Source organism: Macaca fascicularis, chromosome 17 (assembly GCF_037993035.2).
Source record: "Macaca fascicularis isolate 582-1 chromosome 17, T2T-MFA8v1.1".
NCBI classification, from domain to species: domain Eukaryota; kingdom Metazoa; phylum Chordata; class Mammalia; order Primates; family Cercopithecidae; genus Macaca; species Macaca fascicularis.
The window spans coordinates 25,842,055-25,863,627 of NC_088391.1; the positions used below are offsets into that span (position 1 = coordinate 25,842,055).

Below are 21,573 nucleotides of genomic sequence, written 5' to 3' on the forward strand. Positions count from 1 at the left end.
GAGCTGAGATCCGGCCACTGCACTCCAGCCTGGGCGACAGAGCGAGACTCCGTCTCAAAAAAAAAAAAAAACCTTTCTCCAATTCTCCTCAAGTCTTTGAATTTTAATAGGTAGCTGAGGTATTTGATTTTATTTTTCACAAAATGCTGTATATAGCAGTGTATTAAAAAGTGGGATTCTTTAAAAATCCTTCTAATGTAGAACATTTTGAAAGGAAGAAGAGTTAATAGGCAGAGAAGGCCAGTGTCAATAAAAAAAAAAATAACCCATGGGAAGCACATTAATAGTTTACTGTGTTTCAGTGGGAGAGGGGATACTAAACACATTGCTTTAGTTGCATTTTAGTTCATCCTCTTCAACTCCTAAGTCCTCGCAAATGGACCATTGTTTCAGAAATTACTCACCCTAAGCATATTTTCTGTTAAATTAAACAGACCCTGCTTTCTCTAATTAAACTCATTAATAAAACATTACATAAAGAACTTCATTATCCTTCTGTTCTCACTTAAGCATAAGTAGGATGCTAATATCATTCTAAAAGGAGCCCAAGGATTTATTCGATGCCTTTTAATTAGATGCATATCTTTGGAATTGTGCTAAATTTTTAAGATGAGAGGTGGGTAGAAAGAGAAAGGAATACAGAAAAGATTATATTCAACAGAATAAAAATGCACACATCTTCCCATTGGCCTTTCTTTGTCTTACATTACAGCCTCCTTTCTTAAGTACACCTCCAAGAAATTTATTTTTTAGAATGATAAGCATTCTGAATTATCTTACATAGCTTCCTATTTTCACTTGGTTTGGCAAAGATTTTACCATCTGTGGTCAGGTGATGTTACTTCCCATTTAGATCACATTTTGGGGTTCAGGGATCACACCTGATTCTTTTTCTTTGGCTGCTGTCATTGATTGATTTAGCGTTTGTCACTGAGAAATTAAAAACATCTTTTTATCAAGATAAACAGGAAAGTGTGGAGCTCTATGAATATTTGTTGAATGAATGAAATGCATGCCTGATTTCTGCCAGTTTCTAAACAATCTGTACATATGTCCAAAAGTAAACAAGGACAGACTCTGAAAACCATACCTCAAGAATTTAGGAGCAAGCCATAATCTCCTGAAATGTGTTTTATGGAGTTTCCTGATTTTTGAGATTTGGAAAGCTATTCCCTAAGTAGCAACAGTAAAATGGAGACAGAGGAAAATAAACCAGGCTCCATATTTCATTCGGAATCATAGGTTTTCTGAATAAACGTCATCAGCTACTGTGGGAAAGGAAACCCTCAGAGAAAACTAATCCAATTATTAAGCCAAAGCTTTACTCCAAAAATCACACAGAGCAGTTCTTTTTAACTATTACAGTTCTTTAGCACTTTTATATATGTGATGCAGCTTCCTCAGCCTCAAATAGAGAAATAAGACAGGCACCTGTATTAGTTCATTCTTGTGTTGCTCTAAAGAAATACCGGAGGGTCGGTAATTTATAAAGAAAAGAGGTTTCGTTGGCTCACAGTTCTTCAGGCTGTACGCAGAGCATGTGACCAGAAACTGCTTCTGGCAAGGGCCTCAGAAGTCAGGGTTGAAGGTGAAGGGAGTGCCTCCTGTCACATGGTGACAGCCGGAGCAAGAGAGCAACATGGTTGGGGGAGAGCAATGTGGGAGGTGCCATGCACTGTTTTTTTTTGTTTTTTGTTTTTTGTTTTTTGTTTTGGACGGAGTCTTGCTCTCTTGCCAGGCTGGAGTGCAGTGGTATGATCTCAGCTCACTGCAACCTCTGCCTCCTGGGTTCAAGCGATTCTCCTGCCTTAGCCTCCCGAGTAACTAGGACTATAGGCATGCGCCACCATGCCCAACTAATTTTTGTATTTTTAGTAGAGATGGGGTTTCACCATGTTGGCCAGGTTGGTCTCGATTTCTTGACCTTGTGATCCACTGGCCTCAGCCTCCCAAAGTGCTGGGATTACAGGCATGAGCCACTGCACCTGGCCGGTGCCATGCACTTTTAAACAACCAGATCTCACATGAACGCATAGCAAGAACAGCACAGGCCCTTCCTGAGGTATCCACCCCCATGACCCAAACACCTCCCACCAGGCCCCACCTCCAGCATTGGGGATTACATTTCAACATGAGAGTTGGAGGGGACATACATCCAAACCATATACCAGTACCTGACAAGATTTCAGCTTAAAGCAGAAGAGAACACAGAGAAGCCTGTGTTAGCTCCATTAATTTTCACGATGTGAACACACCCATATAACCAGCTGCCAGTTCAACAAACAGAACTTTACCAGCACCCTAGAAAGTCCCACCCCGACCCCAAGAACAACTTCTATCCTAATTTTAAATACCATGGATTAGTTTTGCATTTTTTTGAACTTAAATAGTGGAATTGACCTTTGTATCTGGCAACTTATATTCAATATGATGTTTGTGAGAATCACAGGATGTTGTTTTATTACATAGCATTCTCCTTATCTACATTGATAACACTTCTCTTGAGTTAAACAGTGCACTGTATCTTTTTAGCCTTCTGACGAAGACACTGTTAGCCTCAATGTGCCAATGTCGAATATCATGGAAGAAGAACAGATCATCAAGGAGGACTCGTGCCACCGCCTTAGCCCCGTTAAAGGTCTGAGAATGGAAATGTGGAGAGAGTGCTTGCTTTTCAGTTTCAAATGTTATGTTTAAAATAACCTGTGCACAGATAGGGCAGTGATAATCTTTCTAGAGTATTTCCTATGTAGCAGGCACTGTGTTCATCTGGGAAGTTGATCTCATTTAAAATTTAAAAGTCTAAGATGGATACTCTAATCATCTCCATTTTATAGGTGAGAAAACCAAGGCTCAGGGAGTTTAAGTAACTTGCCATTGGTCACACAGCTGATGTGTGTGTAGTCTACTTACTACAGTGCATAGTAGACCTAGTCTCATTCTGAAGACTTAGATAAAATTCTTTCTTTTTTCTTTTTGAGATGGAGTCTCGCTCTGTCACTCAGACTGGAGTGCAGTGGCGTGATCTTGGCTCACCACAACCTCTGCCTCCTGGGTTCAAGCGGTTCTCCTGCCTCAGCCTCCTGAGTAGCTGGGATTATAGGCACCTGCCACCACGCTCGGCTAATTTTTAAAATCCATTCTTGGAAAGAAAATATTGATGTGATAGATATATTAGTTAGGAAAGCTCTAGCTGCTGTAAAATAGAAGACTCCCAAATCTCCGTGGCTCAACACAATCCAAATTAAGTTCAAATGGAGTTAGTGATCGGCAGGCAACTCCCCTCTGAGTGTTGATTTAAGGACCCAAGCTCCTTTCATACCATGACTCCAACATCTTTAACACGAGGCTTCCAAAACTTTCATGTCCATCTGTTTTAAACCGGAAGAGGAGCATGGAGGTTTGCTCATGGGAGTTTTTATGGACTGGGCCTGGAAGGAGTGCCCATCACTGACAAGCTAGACTTCATCCCGTGGCCACATCGCACTGCACGTGAGGGTGGGAAATGTAGTTGAGGTGTGTGTTCAAGAAGCTACCTGACTTTGGCCCAGTCAGGTGACCTTGACTCCCTTACCTGTAAATGAGATGATTGGATTAGGTAATATCAAAGGTCCGGTGTAGCTTGAAAATTCTGTGGCTCTTTAATAGTCGTCAAATGACCACTAAACACTGCATCTTGTGTGCCTTCAAGATCCTTTTAATACGTTTCATATCTTGGTTAGAAGCCCTCATTGGGTAACATTATGGCAATTTTTTTGATTGCCCCCGTTTCCCAATGACTTTTAAGGAAAATACAAACATTTAGTTTTACTCATTTGTGGCAGAGACTATTTCACAATGTATGAATAGTGTAGAACTGGATTAATATACAGATCTTCTCATAAATAGTTGGAATATGCTCTTATGAGTGATAGGAGAGCTGTTTAAGTTCACTCAAACCTTAGTGTTTGCTTTCACTTCTTACACTTAGGTTTTTAAGTTTAGCATTTCTGTTTACCTGAGATTATCATGAGAACCATATGTTGTCTAAAAACATAGCTATATGCTTTATATACAAGTATAACTGCCACTTCATTAATTCATATAAACTTAGTAATATTATGCACCATAGGAGGTGGTATTTTAGGCACATTTTTCAAATAAAAGAATTACATAATTTGTTACCAGTGAGTCTTCCCCCTCTCGTCTAGATGTGGGTATTACATTGGTTCAGAGTGTTAAAGGGTGGCCCAGTATGGTTCTTTTTCATCTTCAGAACAGTTGGAAGAGTTGTGTAGGGTGTTCCTTTTGTGTCCCCACCTCCCCTGGAACACATTCTAGGTGGATGTGCCCCATCTGGGCATGCTATCACCTTTGTGTGGCCCTTCTCGTAGACACGTCCTTGAGATTATTTGCTACTTAAGGACAGGAGTCAGATTTGGCTGATTTTTTAATCCCTAAAATGTTTAGCATAATACCTGCCATTTAGTAGCTGCTTAATATGTGTTGGATTTTAAATATGAAATACATAGTCACATATTACTGAGGGCAAAAAAGCCCTCTTTTATACTTTCTTTTCTCCATTCCTTAAAAAGTAAGAGAAAATCTTATTTTTCTCATAGGGAACTAAGCCCAGAGAGGCCTTGACTTTTTAAGTTCAGTTTGGGGCTTTCTGGGGTTATTTTACTTTTATCTTTTCCTCCCTGCAGGGAAGAGAAAACTTGGGTTTTTCGTATACCTTCTTCATGGGGAACACAGAGGACTTGTAGTGACTAGAGGATATTTGAAGATCAGCTGTGTTTTGCTCTTCTGTTCAAGAAATCATGCTTTCTGTCTCTCTATATATTTTCCTAACAGGGGAATTTCATCAGGAATTTCAACCGGAGCCTTCCCTTTTGGGTGACAGCACTAACTCAGGAGAAGAAAGAGACCAGTTTACTGATAGAGCAGATGGTCTCCATTCGGAATTTATGAACTATAAGGCAAGATTTTCAGGATCAACTATGTTTTTTACTCATTTCCTTCTGTTTGGCACCTTACAATTTATGTTCAAGGTTGCCAATCCATCCCCTTCAACGTCCAGCTTGCTGCACCCTCCCTGAAGCCTTCCAAACATCTCAGCGCTCAGCCTGTCTATTTGCCCATGTGAGGAGCTGGTCCCTGCCCTGTGTGCCTCTCCATCTGTCTGTTTATGGATCTGATTTTCTTTCCGCTATTCAGTGCGTCGTACAAATTGGCAAACTCATTAGTGTGACCATTACCATGCAGTAAAAGCTGAAATAGTTTCACATTCTTTTCAACATGTTCTAGGTAAATCCTTTTCTTGGGAGTATATTTATAGTGTAAAGACAAAAGTGGAGACTTTCAAAATTGAGAAATGAATGTCTTTCCTTTTTGGAAAGATCTCTCTGAGGACACTTATTCCTGAACTTTTGTAGGTGCCCTGAGGCATTGAAAGGGCAGGCAAAGTTGCCGAATTGTCAGGAAAGCCTTCATCTTAGTAGCAACACAGGGAGGAGAGAAAAACTAGCGCTTTACTGAAGCAGATAGTGAAGGTTCCACTTCACAACATGAGTAGGTGCTTGGTATGTTTCTGCCAGCCCTTTTGGTTCAGGTTGTGGCGCCCAAGAATCATAAAGATTATTGTTTTTGTAAAATTCAGATTCACTGTGGCTCTTAGGTAACTTCTGAGTTATTATGCTGAAGCCAAGAATGGGATCCCTAAGTACTCATCCTTATTTTCTGAGCATTGTGTCCTGATGGCTGGAACCAGCCTAAATGAACATGTCTGGGCATCACCTTCAAGGAAATGGAGAGGAAAACAGCTGAATTTTACACCGTAGGAGACCTTGGTGTGCTCAGGACATGTTTATGGCCTCAAGATAAAAATAATGAACCTGACATATGTTTCTAGATTACAGAAGTTGTATAGAAGGATAAAACACAGAGCCTTAACTCTTTACTCTCTGTATTTAATGTCATTAATCCATACATCCTTGTTTTAAAATAGGTCACACCCATTGCCTTGTTTCTGTCCCCTGTCTCCATTGACATTGCTTCATTTGAGCCTCATAGTTTCTCACTTTGATTACTTCAGGCACCACCCCACCCACTCCACTTCTTACTCAATGCTGCACCCCCTTTGCATGCATGCATGTGTGTACACACACACACACACACACACACACACACACACACTCTCTCTCTCTCTCTCTCTCTCTCTCTATATATATATATATATATATTCTGCCACCAAACATTTTTTTTTTTTTTTTTTTTTTTTTGAGACTGAGTCTCACGCTGTTGCCCAGGCTGGAGTGCAGTGGCGCGATCTCGGCTCACTGCAAGCTCCGCCTCCTGGGTTCCCGCCATTCTCCTGCCTCAGCCTCCTGAGTAGCTAGGACTACAGGCGCCCGCCACCGCGCCCGGCTAATTTTTTGTATTTTTAGTAGAGACGGGGTTTCACTGTGGTCTCGATCTCCTGACCTTGTGATCCACCCGCCTCGGCCTCCCAAAGTGCTGGGATTACAGGCTTGAGCCACCGCGCCCGGCCAACATTTTTCTAAAGTACAAATATAATGACATTACTCTCAGGCCCCTGATTCTACAAGGCTTCCCCAGCTTAGACCCTATCTCTCAGCTCTGTGGGACGATTCTTCCATGAAAATGTGAAAATTGGAGTGTATCAAGTGTTCTTCTTAAGTTAAGAATCTAAGGTAAAGATGGAAACCCCGAATAATGTGTTAAGAAGATGTCCATATTTAAGTTCTAGAGGAAACAAAGCAGTTAGTAAAAATAAAGCGTATTGTTTCAGAAAAGCAAATTTCCCTGAATTCAGAGATTTCAAGGACTTCAGGGAAATGGCTGCTCTACAGAATGGGTCCTGTAGATGGAAACTGGAGGAGCAGATAGGGGTGTGAAAGTCAACTTGGCAAATGCTTTCTGGAAGATACTTCTCTTGGAAAATGAAAAGAAAAATGCTAATGATAAAATAAACATCTACAACAAGTTAAGGAAAAATTGTGCATTGAAAATCAGGCCCATATTAGGCTCGATGTCCGTCAACTTTAAGTCTTTCAACCTGTGCTTGGCCTGGCACAGTGGCTCACACCTGTAATCCCCCACTTTGGGAGGCTGAGACAGGAGGATCACTTGAGCCCAGGAGTTCAAGACCAGCCTGGGCAACATACTAAGACTCCATCTCTACAAAAAAACAAAAACTAGCTGGATGTGGTGGTGTGGTCCTTGAGTCTCAGCTACTCAGGACACTGAGGAGGGAAGATCACTTGAGCTTAGCAGAGTGAGTCTTCAGTGAGCCATGATTGCACCACTGCACTCCAACCTGGGTGAAAGAATGAGACCCTTTCTCAAAAAACAGAGTCCTGTGCTTTGCATAATCCTGTTTTCTTCACGGAATAAGCATCTTGGACCTTTGCAACCACAGTGAATTTTCATTATTCACAGCAGTTATATTGTGTAACATCACTGTGCATATTGAATTATGTAATACTGAACCATCACTCATTGGGGAAATAGAGGGCTACGTTCCTGCAAGCCTCTGGTCACTACATTTTTGTCAACCAATCAACACATAACCTTGATTTGTGTGTATTTCTGTTTAAAGATACCTTATTTAATACATACTGTTTTGATGAACATTGCAACCATACCTTATTTAACATATATTGTTTGATGAACATTACAACCAGCAGCACCGTAACTCATGCCCGAAGGAAGCTTGTCTAACACACGTATTGTCCTCTGTAAGGGACATCACAACTTCCTTGGGCTTCTGAACACGAGTCAGCACTCCAGCACTATGTTCGGGGCTATTTTAAAGTGAAATCACCAACAAAAAACACAACAGTGTGAAAACATGGCACTAACTAGACTGTGAAAAAGGACACTTATTTGCAGTAAGAGAGCCGAAAGAAGAAGGCAGAGTGTCACCTTGTTCCACCCTATCTGGGAACATACATGTCCTGGGACTCAAATTTTTTACCTCTCTGCAGATGTTTGCAGATGACCTCCAGAGCGGCACGAATACTGGTTTTGGAACTAAAAATGCATGTTAGTGAATAGGCAAACTCACAAACGCAGAATCCACAGATAATGAGGGTCAGCTGTATAACCATTTAACTTAGCAAAAGCCACCCAGTAAGCCTGTTTTGCCTAATGAAAAAAGAGACATTTTATACTCTTGGCTACTTCTAGTTTTGAAACAAAAAATCAAAAAGAAATACCCATTGTTCCTATGGTTGAAACCCAACAAAACAAAATCAGAACATGTTGTCTTGGTCATTTCTGGTAGTATATTTTACCCATGAATTTTTCTGTCATTTGGAGTGTGGAGAGTGGCACAGTCATGTATGCATTGACTGTATTGTACGTGAAAAGTGTAACCACCGTAGAAAAAGTCCAAGTGTGTTCCCAGCCAGAGTCTAGCATTGGGCAGCTAGCCATGTCTTCGAGAAAAGTCTTGTCCTAACAACACATCTGGAGGACTGGCTAGTCCCGAGTTAGTTAATGATGTGCCAGAACCTTGACACAAATAGTGGTCCTTTTGGCTGGTGTTTTCTCCTAGCCAGGAAAATGTGGCCCTATTCAGGTTGGCTTTCGTTCTAGCCATCAGCTGGGTTAAAGCAGCGTTTCTCTGTGTCAGAGATGAACATGCAAGGAGGCCTGTGGAAGGCTCACGGTGGGACTTGCCTTTCTAAATAGCCAGTGCCACTAGTGCCGCTTTGGGAAAAAGTGGGGTGACAGTGCAGGGAGAACATTTGAGTGAATTCTGGGTGTTGTACACATGAAAACTATTAGATACAATCGGAAGCACTTTTCTGTTAAGAATTTTATACTTTCTCTTTTCCCCACTGCACACATATGCGTGCACACTCTCACACACATCCCTGCTGTCACAAACACTAGAGTGCATCTTTACAGGTGACCCACAAGCCCAGGAGAGGGATCTCGCAATACAAGGAGGTGCTAAAAGGGCAACAGGAAATCCGGTGAAGCTTTAAATTTCTGATGATAAGTTAACAGATGCTGTGGTCCTGGGCCACATTTTTTAAAATTAAAGAATGTTTAATTATGGGAAAATACTTACAAAATGTACCACCTTAGCCATTTTTTAAATGTACACGTAGTTCAGAGTGTTTTAACTACATTCACGTTGTGCAGCCTATCTCCAGAACTCTTCTCATCTAGAGAACTGACCCTGTGTACCCTTTCAATAACAAGTCCCTCGTTCCCTCCTGGCAGCCCCTGGCAGCAAGCATTCTACTCTCTGTCTGGATGAATTTGATTACGGTGTACACCTCATATAAGTGTCATCAGTACAGTATTTGTGTTTTTGTGACTGGCTTATTGCACGTAGCATAATGTCCTCAAGGTTTATCTGTGTGTATGGCACGCGTGAGAACTTCGCCCTTTCTAAGGCTGAGTGACATTCTAGTGCATGTACGTTCCAGATTTTGTTTATCCATCCCTCCATAGATGGCTGTTCGGCTTGTTTCCAGCTTTTGGCTATTGTGAATAACACTGTTATAAACATGGGCTGGGCAGGTTTTGGCTCCTGACTACTGAGGAGTAGCCAGTGGTTTTCAGGAACCCTGTGTGTTTTGTCCACAGGCAAGGACAGAAGACTGTGAAGAGCTGTTACGGATAGAAGAGGATGTACACTGGCAAACCGAGGGCATGTGAGTACCAAGGCCTCGGTTATGAGCCATCATCACTCTAAAATCCACCTTGCAAGCAGACTGGCAGTTCTGTTGTGATAGAATTTTGACCTGCTTTTCTGTGGGCACGCTGATATTCTTACAATATTGATAAGAAGTTGCCAGTTTTTCTCTGTCCGATGCTTTTTGTCATGATATTGGGCAGTACAAACCTCTTCCTTGGCCTTGAGTCTTACTTGTTTTGAGGCTGTGGGTAGTCATGTGATTCAGAGAATTAGCTAGAATTTCTAGATGGGAGGTTCTACTGTCCATACAATTGCCTGAAGAAGCCAACAGCTGGACCTGAAGTGACCTGTAGCTCTGATCTCCTTCTTTACCCCAAGTCATCCCCTTCAAGATCTGAGAACACCATAGACTTCTGGTCCCAAGACTTCCAACTGCCAGGGCTAGCATTTATTCAACATCATTTGCCAGGCATTGTCCTAAATACTTCACAGGCCATAACTCATTTCATCTTTACAACACTCCTAACAGGCAAGTTCTGTTCTTGTCCCCCATTTCACAGATGACAAAGCTGAGGCACAGGAATATTGATTATCTTGCCGCAAGGTCACAGAGGGCCAGCATTTGAACCCAAGGAATCTTGTACTAGACAGATAATCCTTCTACTCTACTGTGGATAAATATTTGTTTAGCAAGATTTACAGGGGAGGGGGTGTGTGATCCCATTAGACAATGAACCGTGTCCAGGGAAATTGAGTTTGGACTATGTGGTATAGAGTATAGTTTTTGTTCCCAGGATTTTTATTTCTATCATCTGGGAGGCAGGTGTGGACTCTCCATCGTACCTTGTAGGGTTTTTCTTCTTAGTGAGGATTTATCCCATTGTTAAAACTTTTCTCCTTACAGAAAGTTGTTGTCTTACATTCTGTAGCAGGAAGGGCTTGCCGTGATCAAATCTCTCTTGTCCTTTAAAAACATTGGGAAGTTCCTCTCTGGTCACCGTCTGTATTACCAGCTACTCACTGGATACGCTGCTGAGAGCCACGGAGGCCTAACTTGGTTATACAATCAGAGAAGCATAGGGAAAGAGGCAGTTGTTTTAAAACTATATAAAGTTTTGGAAACTCCATTCTCAATCTTATACCTAGTGCTTTCAACCCTGGCTGTAAACCAGGATTATCTGTAGAGCTTTATAAAATCTGAACCCCTAGTCAGACCCACTTGGACGTATAGGGCCTGGCATGGTTTTTAAGCGCCACAGATGATTTTGCTGCATCTAGAGTTTGGACTGAGAACCACTGTCCCACACTGAAACCCTATATGCATTAAAGTAATCAAACTGGTTGAACGGGAGTTGGAAGGCCTAGAAGTAGTACAGACTCGTCCAGCTGATCCCCCTCATGAACCCTCCTAGAACTCAGTAAAGCACAACTGTGAGAGCCTCTCATCTAGGCCATTGCCTGACTGTGCACAGGAGCAGTTAGGGGCGCACAGGCATAAACATCTTATGTGAGCTGCTTTGCAGCAGAGCTGGGCTTCCCCTACTCAGGGGCTCTTCCCACCACGCTCTGGCATCCCACCCCACAAGGTACAAACACATGTTCACCATAGCACTGAATCTGTCAAAATCATTTTTATATGTTAGATGGATTTTTGTAAGTTTGCTTTTTAAGAAATTAGATGACATTCATGTTGTATTGATCATTTTCATTCTTTTTTCTTTCTTTTTGAGGCAGAGTCTCGCTCTGTCGCCCAGGCGGGAGTGCAGTGGCACGATCTCGGCTCACTGCAAGCTCCGCCTCCCGGCTTCACGCCATTCTCCTGCTTCAGCCTCCCGAGTAGCTGGGACTTCAGGTGCCCGCCACCATGCCCAGCTAAGTTTTTGTAATTTTGGTAGAGACAGGGTTTCACCGTGTTAGCCAGGATGGTCTCGATCTCCTGACCTTGTGTTCCACCTGCCTTGGCCTCCCAAAGTGCTGGGATTACAGGTGTGAGCCACCATGCCTGGCTGATCATATTCATTCTTATGCTTGGTTTCATGTTACAGAATAAGTTCATCCAAAGATCAGGACATGGATATAGCAATGATCGAGCAGCTGAGAGAAGCAGTAGATTTGCTGCAAGATCCCAATGGGTATGTATGTCTCCTTGGTCCAGGTTTCATGTGTAAATAATGCGTACTAATGTATTGAGTACATTGTCTACATTCCTAAAATACCTACACAAATAATTTTGGCCCAGTCCAGCTACTAACAAAAGTCATGTTTATTGCCTGTTTTCCCAAGATGCAAAAGTGAAAGAGTCAAACTTCTGGAGAGAGTGAGATCAGTTTCCCCTTTCACCACCCTTTATTGAGTTCATTCATCCCTCACGAAATTCATATGGGAATTTTTGGTATAATTCTTAGAAAACAAAACTATGGTAAAAGTACATATTTCATATTGCTTAAAGTTTAAACTCCTGATTTATAAAAAATATAAAGAAAACGTTTTCCAAAAAGGAAAGAATTGGTATATCAAGTAGTAGTATATTTATCTGGGGTAGTGCCAAATATATGTTAACTGAAGAATATATTTCTAAAGATTTGGGATACAGGATAATTTTTAAATGTGAATTTGCCTTGATCAGTAATAAGCACCACATGCAGTGGATATGTGGATAATATTTTTCTATTTCTTAACTAATGGTAATGGAATTCCCATGGACAAAATATTTTTCAGCTAAACAATAGCAGGTTTCATGTATCGGGTAATAACTTCATGATCTCTAGAGAACTAGAGGACTTGGTAAACTGATGTGGTCTTACAATATGATGAACACGGGAATCACACTGCAGCGATCCCAGCTGGGTTCTGCAAATTTATGAAAAGGGTGGTTAGTGTATCCCAGAATGCTAATGAGAATATACCACCTATGATTTCTGGCCCTGAAAGAATAGTGGTGGATCAGTTTAGTACAGCTGGAAGTCCTTTGCAATTGATTTGAAAGGCATTTCAATTCTGCAGACATTGATTGAGTGTTTGGAGTGTGGGAAGATCTGCAGTGTGTACCTTGGGGGATGCAAAGATGGACAAGACACAGCTCTTGCCTTCCGAGAATTTAAACTAGAATGGATAGAGATTGCCTTGAGCAGTTATTTATAAGTGTAATTGGGCCAGGCGCAGTGGCTCACGCCTGTGATCCTGGCAATTTGGAAGGCCAAGGCAGGCAGATCACTTGAGGCCAGGAGTTTGAGACCAGTCTGGCCAACATGGTGAAACCCTGTCTCTACTAATAATACAAAAATTAGCTGGGCATAGTGGTGCGTGCCTGTAATCCCAGCTACTCAGGAGGCTGAGGTAGGAGAATCGCTTGAGTTCAGGAGGCAGAGATTGCAGCGAGCCGAGATTGAGCCACCACACTCCAGCCTGAGTGACAGAGTAAAACTGTGTCTAAATAATAATAATAATAATAAAACAAACAAATAAATAAATAAATAACTGTAATTGATTCAAGTGCTTCAAGTGGAGGTAAAAATGATAGACTTGAGCAAGTGCCCAACCTCAGGTAAAGGGGAGATGGGTGGACTGGTCTTCCTGAAGGATAGGATAATGGCCTGGACCTTTAATGACTGCCAATTTCGAGAAAAAGAGAAATTCTGGATTGAATGAAAAGCTTAGGTAAAGGCATGAAGGTCAGAATGAATGGAGCCAGGTTGGGGAAATCTCAGGCAGAACAGAGGCTCTCCATCCTAGTGTGCTTCAGTATCACTTGTGGAACTTTTTCAGAATAGACACCAGGCACTTCCTTTGGGGACTGGAGTCAGCCAGTGCTTCTGATGTGCAGCCAGGACTGAGAATCACCAGAGACAGTGTAGAATGATGCAGGCAACCGCTTTGGATGCTGTTAAGGAGCTCAGATTTTATTTTATATTTAGAGGGAGGCAATGATGGTGTTTAAACGTGATTATTCATGTTAATTCTCCCTTATATTTGGCTCATGTCATAGGCACCTAATCAAGGTATGTTCAAAGAGCTGAATTCTACATCCTGAGCCAGGGCAGTTAGTGAAAGGATGTGTGTTTATGTGTATGCATTCATGTGTATGGTGGTTCATACATGTAAGTACATGTAGGCCTGTGTATGTGTGTATGTATTCATTATAATGAATCAGGAAGTAGGGTGGCTTGTGGAAAGAACAGACTTTGAATTAGCTAGAAACTTTTTAAACATAGCTGCAGCATCAGTTAACTTGGGTAAGTTATATGACTTCTCTGCATCCCGTTTCTTCATCTATAAGATGGGGTGACAAGTACCTACCTTTTAGGGTTATGAGGATTTGAAATAATACATAAACTACTGGTGGAGAAGTAAATTGGCAAAACCATTCCAGAAGTAACTTAGTATGTAACCAAGTCTAGAAACCTATATAAAACTTTGGAGTGAAATCTAAGAACTTATCCTAAGAGACAAGAAGACATGAACAGTTTGGGGTAGAGAATGAGGGATAGGTATTTTTAATAGCAAATATTTGGAAAAAGAAATTATCTAACAATTTAGGGATACTTTAAGTGTATTATACTCATTGATAAGATGGAATGTGATGTGGCCAATGTAATGTTTTTTAAAGTTTCTAGTGATATCATAGAATGCTTTTATGCTTTTAAAAAAGTGTATAACTTTTTTGTAAAAAAAGTATGTAAAAATGCACAATGTTTGATCCCAATTATATAGATAGAATTAGGTACCAGTTGTGCAGGAAATTTAGAAAAACTGGAAGGAAATATATTAAGATGGATTTTAAGAAGGAAATAAGATGAAAGGAAATATATTAAGATAGTGGAAGAAAACAGTTTCAACTAACCTTCCAAGTAATACTTGATTCGCACCTTTATGGAGCACTATTTCAAAATATTATGTTGTAAAATTTTGTATGAATTTCATTGTCTTTCTAAAATAATCCACTACTTTGGCTGCTTTAGATCATTGTTATTTATCCTGAAATAATATTTATAATATGACATCTAATTTTATAATATTTCTGTGAGCCAGTATAATAGTCATGAAGAGCCCTGGTTTTGTTTCTGATATAGAGAGGACACTTCAAAATGTCATTTATTTCTAACTGCTTTGGGACTGAATATTAGTAATAAAAAAGTTTACATACACATTGTGTTTTTTCTTTTATCTCACATTTCATAGATCCAGGAATTTTTTCTTTTTTAGTTAAGCCATTGATTGTAGGATTAAATTTTAAAAGTTTACCTTTTATGTGTCAGAAAATTTAGTTGGCTATTGCTGTTCTGTCTTTATCTTGGCTTCTTCTCTCAAGGCCTTCTGATTGTTAGTTTGAGAGCATTTTCACAGGCCTCTATAATATAAACGCACCCCTGTTTAAGATGACTTTATAACTTTTATATAACTTACAGAAATTCCTGGCTTTATAGGCCTTTAAGGAAAAAAAAAAAAAAAAAACTTCATCTCTTAAAATAGCAGAAATTTAGAAACTATGTGAGACTATTTCAGAAGTAAAAATGCATATCAAATTGCTTGTGATTTTTTTAAGTGAGAGATACAATGTATATCTCCCTATTTAAAACCAAATGCCATTGGTACGTATACTATAATGTAATACTCTCAGCAACTTGACTTGCTTCTGTAAATTCATAAAGTTCTAAAATAAAATTGAGTATATGCTATACTACCTCTGAAAATTTTGATTTTATTAGGAATTACAATTATATTATAAACAAGTTGGATTGTATTACCAATAGCAGGTGGAATATTATATTTTGGCATATGGTGGGAAAATACCATGCACTTTGAAATTTCTGTCGTAAACTTTTCCTCACTTAACCCTAAAGATAAACATAACTTTTTAGTACATTAAAAATTTGAACTGGATAAGACCAATAGAATTTATTAAAAATAAAAGTTTAATAAATTTACGAATATCTTTTTTTCCTACTGTTTAGATTGAGCACAGATATTACAGAGAGAAGTGTTTTAAACCTATATCCTATGGGATCAGCAGAAGCCTTAGAATTACAAGATTCTGCACTGAAGTATGCTTACCTTTTATAACAAATTATATTTTCTCTTTTTATAATACATTGACATTTTTATGCTTTAAATTTCACTTTATATCTTTTTTTTTTTCTTTCCTTGTTCCCACAGTGGTCAAATACAGCTGGAAACATCTCCAGTATGTGAGGTAAGGCTGCTGGTGGGATTCACCAGAACTCTGTGCAATATTTTGCCGTGGAATACCGGCCACCACATTCTGTAAAGATTTGTCAGGGAGTGAAACATCTTTATTAATGAGGCCGATATTCAGATTTGTTCAGGACACATTTTTCAACTTGTTTGTACGTTTGCCTCTTTAGTTCTGCTTTTCTACTCTACCTCACCCTCTGTTAAAGATGAGAGTTGGCTATTTCTATTGGATTCTGTAGATTTTTTTACCTCAGATCATCTTGCTGAGTCAAGCGATGGCAACTAAAATACATAGGGAATCTGCCTGTGTGTCGGAACCTGGAGGAGGACCGTTCAATGTAGATTTTAGAGCCAAGAAAAAATCTGGGAATTGGCTAGATGGAAATTAGCTAGAAAACACCTGAAAGACAAGAATAAATGACTTGAGAATGTCGAGGAGGATTAAAAGAATATCATAAAGAGAAACTGGTGGGGATATTTGAAGACAGGTTAAGGATGGGTTCGGTAGAGTTACATGGAGTGAAATGTGGGTGGCTGTAACGAAAGCAGTTTTGACATAAAACTAGAGATGAGCTTAGAATGTCACAAAGCGAGAATGTGACCCCAGTCAGAGAGAGAGAAGTTTGAGCTGGTGATCTGGGAGTGAAACATAGGTTACAACCCATTTCCTGAATGGATTTAGGATGGCTAATTTAGGTACCAAGATTGTGTACCGACAGTTGATGCCCCACTGAGGTATTTGCACATGTACTATAGTAAAGCGGTTTCACAGACTTAACTTTGGCTCTGTGTTAAAGAAATAAGGAAAAAGGAAGTGTCACTATAAAAGGAAAAGCCATGTTGCTAGAGAGTGTGGTTTCATTGTTAAGTGCAGTGACTTGGAATTATATTAGGTGTCAGTCCCATCTCAAAGACTGGCTAACTGTGGGGAACTTAATTAGCCTCTCTCAACATTCATTACTGTAACTGGGATCATAATACCTATTGTAAAGATCGAATTAGGAATTTTGATTCAGAAAATGTCACATAATATAGAATATCTAAATGTTAGCTATTAGCTTGCTTCTCTATTTTTGTTATTGGTGTGGTCTTTAAACAGAATTACTGTACCACCTCTTCCCTGGGTGGAGGCATAATTGAATTACCTGATAGTGGGACATTGGAAGTCTTTTATTTGCAGTCTCCCCGAACCCATTTCATCAGGTTCTTCCTTTGAGGTTGATTTTGGTTCTGTGCAGACTTAACTTCTTTTTTAGCTTCTTATCTGGAAATAATTTTTTAAAATTTAATTTTATTTTTTTTGTAGAGATAAGATCTCGATTTGTTGCCCAGGTTAGTCTCAAACTGCTGGTTTCAAGCGATCCTTCCTCCTCAGCCTCTCAAAGTGCTGGGATTACAGGTGTGAGCCTGTAATTTGGTGCCACACTATGTCCATCTGTCCCTCTTTGGTGATGTTAATTTGATCACCCCATCAAGATATGACTCCATTTCTCCACCGTGTAATTGCGGTTTTATTTTTTCATTGCAGCTAACAAGCAGTCTGTGATGAGATAGTTCAAGACCATCTTAGCATCCAGCTGTAGACCCACTTTTGAGTCTAGTAAAATAGCAGATGGCCACCTGTTTACGTGATTTCAGGAGCACAAGAAAGACACAAAACTTGTAGAATAAAGATATATCCCCTACATTTTTAATACACAATTGGATGGTCATTGCAATAATTTTGTCTTCTAAAATGTATAATTCCTGATTTTTTTTTAAAAAAGGAAGTATTCCTACATGCCAGACCATGTGCTTTGTATATTACATAAGTTACCGTTATTTCATTTCTTCAACAAATATTCGTCGATTGCCTCCCACGTCTCAAGCACCACTCTGGACACTGAGAAAGTAACATTAAAGACACAGAGCTCCTACACTTACGAGTTTAGATTCTAGATAAGGTATAAGTGAAAAGTGGGAGTTATCATACCTGAGTGACGATGCAGGATTTGAAGCTCAAGATCAAGTGACTGGCCAGGTCACTTACATGTAAAAGGCTTGGCCCTGCTTTCCTACTGCAGTATATTGCCTCTTCATGCTGTGGACTAGTGGCAACACTAAGTCTTGTCATGCTTACAAACCTTAGAGGTGCCTGACTGCATCAAATGTTTTCTTCAGAGCAGATCTTGGCAGAAGAAGAGCAGCCATGATACTTATGTGTGCATGAGCAATGCTTCCAATAATGTGAATGGGTATGGAAGGAATAAGGGATGGGTATATACTAAATATAGACTGAGCCCAGTTCATAGTTTTGTCTAGGTCTAGTTTTCATCCCATCTTCTTTTAAATTTATTGTAATTATTTTATTTTATTTATTTATTTATTTTTTTTGAGACAGAGTCTCGTTCTTGTCGCCCAGGTTGAATGCAGTGGCACAATCTCAGCTCACTGCAACCTCCACCTACCGGGTTCAAGCAATTCTCCTGCCTCAGCCTCCTGAGTAGCTGGGATTACAGGCACCTGCTACCATGCCCGGCTAATTTTGGTACTTTTAGTAGAGACAGAGTTTCGCCATGTTGGCCAGGCTGGTCTCAAACTCCTGACCTCAGGTGATCCACCCACCTCGGCCTCCCAAAGTGCTGGGATTACAGGCATGAGCCACCGCACCTAACCTCATCCCATCTTTTAATCTAATAGCAATACATGCACTGATTTACTAACTACACAATTCCAATGGTTATTAGAAATTGCTACTGATATTAAACATTTTGGTGTTTTGGGAAGGAATGTTTAAATGTCACATTTCCTTAATATCAGCCCAAGACTGTTTTATGTAGAGTTTCCTCCCATTTTCCCATCAGCAAAGGTGAACTGTATCTTTGCAGTCAGTTCTAGATTTTCAGAATGGATTTCTACTTACTGATCTCCTCTTTATTTCTCCTGTTGTTTGTCTTTCTCATTGCATAGCACAAACACTTAGCATTCTCACTCGAAGTGGGACCCAGCTGTACCTGGTACACAGTGAGTAGTTAGTGAGGATTTCTGGAAGGGAGGGAAGAAGAAAGAGAAAGAGATAGGAAATTAAATGATAAGGATTAGGCTTTGGTAAGCAAAATTTCAGTGTACTGCTTATTTGATGTACAGATCTCTGGGCCTTAACTGATAGCTGCAAACACTCCATTGTTTAGGTAAGGTGTATATTATATTCCTCTAAATTCATTTCCTTGTGCTTGTCTAACTTGAAAATCATCTGACACTTTTCCACATGCTCATAAAGCTTCATGGGTTTTTCCTGAAGTTTAACCATGCTTGCTACCATTATATTATGTGGAAAAGCCTAATATCCTCCTAAAGTAGGAAACTTGACTTCCAAGTCATATATCAATCATTCGGTCAGTTGGGCCAACCCAGCTTTCCCTCCAGTGATGAGTCTGTTTGTTCCATCAGCCAAGGCCATTAAACCCATAGGTGTCGAGCTACAGCTCTGCACAGGCTCTGTGCTCAGTGCTGTGAGGGCCTCCCAGCCAGCTACTGCACCCTTGTCTCCAGAGTGAATTTTCTGCTCTAATTGGGCAGATTGTATTACTCCTCTGTACTCAGAGAATGTACCAGGTCCAACCTTCCTTAGCACCTTCATTTTAGCATGCTACTTAAAATGTCTTTGAACTTTCACTCTCATAGTTTTAAAAACACGTATATACCTGTGTCCATGATTTCGGGAGTCCCTTGAAGACAGAAAACCTCAAAAAAAAAAAAAAAAAGATACTTTTATTCTATCTCCAACTTACAATGTTTTGTGTTATTTTAACATAAGGTTTATTTATTTTTTTTCTTTTTTGGTTGAAGGAGGAGTATTTGGCATAAGGAATTCTCACTCCTTGTTTTCCTTCTGTAGGGCAATTATCTGTCCTTGGCAGACACATCTCTATGATTTTAAAAACGGAGGGGGAATAGCTGGCTCCGATGGAAAAAGGAAGTCACAAGGAAAAGAAAAGAGAGTAGTGAATTCACAGGGCCAGTGATAAGGATTATGTAGAGCTAAAATATGATCTTTACTTATGATTTGGTTATTTTTATATTCTTCTGTCTCATTCAAGCACAAAGTAACATCTTTCAGCATAGCCCTATATTGATCCGCCAGTATTTGTTGAGTGCCTGTGCTAGATTCAGCCTTGTTTTTGTGTAAAGGACTGGAAGATGAAGGCTCTGAAGTTGCCCTCACTTTAATTAATTTTTTTTAATTGTGGGAGTAAGAGGATTTAGATGTTGAAAAATTTACAGAAGAAATAAGATGGTCTGCAGTCCTGAGCTTGTTTTAGGTGCTCAGGGACACTGGGGAAGGGGTAGAGTTTAAGGAGAGGAAAGTAAACTTAGACTTTGGGCATTTTGGGGTTTGGCCCTGTAGCCAGGAGCTATGTTGAGCAAGACAACGTGGCTATGGGGAATCAGCTCTCTGTGAGCCACACGGAAAGGGGAGGCCAGGATTATGAAGCGGTTTGTAATTGGTGGCACATCACGTGATCTGACTTTAAACATACTTTACGTGACTGTCCACATCAAGTGTGGGTGGCACTGTCATCCATGCAGGAAGAATTGCAAATTGTATGGCTCTTACATAAATAATATCGAACGGGGAAGGGTCTGGGAGATGATAGGGCAAACTAGAGGAAAGAAATTGCTTATAGAAAGAATCAAACCTGAAGTTACTTGTTAGCAACTCTAACAAAGCCATTTAATTGAATAGGGACATTAGTGACATTTTATTCTAAAAATATGGTTTCCTCTTGGATTTGTGTCAAAGGTGGGAAGGTTTGTAAATAGCACTCCTCAACAATGAATAGGAACAGGCATCTTAAATGTACAATAATTTGGTGGCATATATGAAGGTGTTTATATAAGCTAACACCCAATTTTTTATCAGGGAGGATCAGGGGGTTCTTGACTACCTTATAAAGAAGGCAGATCTGGGTAAGAAACTAGAGTGCGTCCCTTGTGGGCCACTTGTTTCTATGTGTCCCTTTCATGCTGGTTTTACAAGATTTTGCTCTCAGCCACTGTTCCTCAACTTCTACACTATCTCTCTGGACCATCTGGTCACCTTGTGGACTCAGGCACCCCATATATAATAATGACTTTGAAACCTGTAGCTCATGCCTCAAGTTCCCCCCTGTACCCCAGCAGTCAGATTTTATCTCCATGCCCCACAAATTGCTCTTTCTCTACATAGCTAAACTGATAACTGTCAACTTCTTCTTAAACTGCTCCTGTGTTCTCCGTGGTATTCAGTGATGCTACCATCTACCCAGTCATTCCTGCTGGAAATCAGGATGTCATCTTGACTTTTCTCCACGACCAGTTATAAATCCTGCACATTTTATGACAGAAAAAAAATTTGTAATTTTTTCTCTTAACCAGTAGTTGCCAAAGTAATCTGATGTTGAACTGACAACATGAGATTTGCCCAGTTAATTTGGGGTCCAGACGTGTATTTATTGAATGCTCCCAATGTGATTCTGCATATTTAGGAAGTACTACCTTGAGCCATTTCTAAAAACCATAATTAAAATGAGGATGGGAACCAGCAGGCAGCTTGTTCACCTAGCAAGGTAAGCTGACATCCACAGATATTTTGGAGTGAACTCCTTGCTCTGGGAAATTCTTTATCTTAGTTTGTATAATACTTTAGATGTATTTTTCTATGAATACAGCTGCATGTTTTCAGAACATATGAGTATGGT

At 40.1% G+C, this 21,573-nt stretch overlaps 1 protein-coding gene across 16 annotated transcripts in view; it reads left to right on the forward strand.

The window, feature by feature from the left end:
* The window catches only part of LRCH1 (leucine rich repeats and calponin homology domain containing 1), a 203,682-nt gene that overhangs the window by 139,944 nt on the left and 42,165 nt on the right, over positions 1-21,573 (forward strand). For 11 of the 16 annotated variants that reach the window (XR_012426941.1, XR_010582583.2, XR_012426940.1 and 8 more), the window contains 6 exons: positions 2,533-2,638; positions 4,837-4,961; positions 9,610-9,677; positions 11,707-11,793; positions 15,613-15,702; positions 15,815-15,851. Coding sequence is in view for 10 of the 16 variants with exons in the window: in XM_005585822.4 (XP_005585879.3) it covers positions 2,533-2,638; positions 4,837-4,961; positions 9,610-9,677; positions 11,707-11,793; positions 15,613-15,702; positions 15,815-15,851 (513 nt within the window). In the remaining 6 variants the exon portion in view is untranslated. Of the gene's footprint in view, positions 1-2,532; positions 2,639-4,836; positions 4,962-9,609; positions 9,678-11,706; positions 11,794-15,612; positions 15,703-15,814; positions 15,852-21,360; positions 21,442-21,573 lie in introns of all 16 variants that reach the window. The other 5 variants (XM_074021994.1, XM_045377088.3, XM_074021993.1 and 2 more) reach the window with 3 other exon arrangements.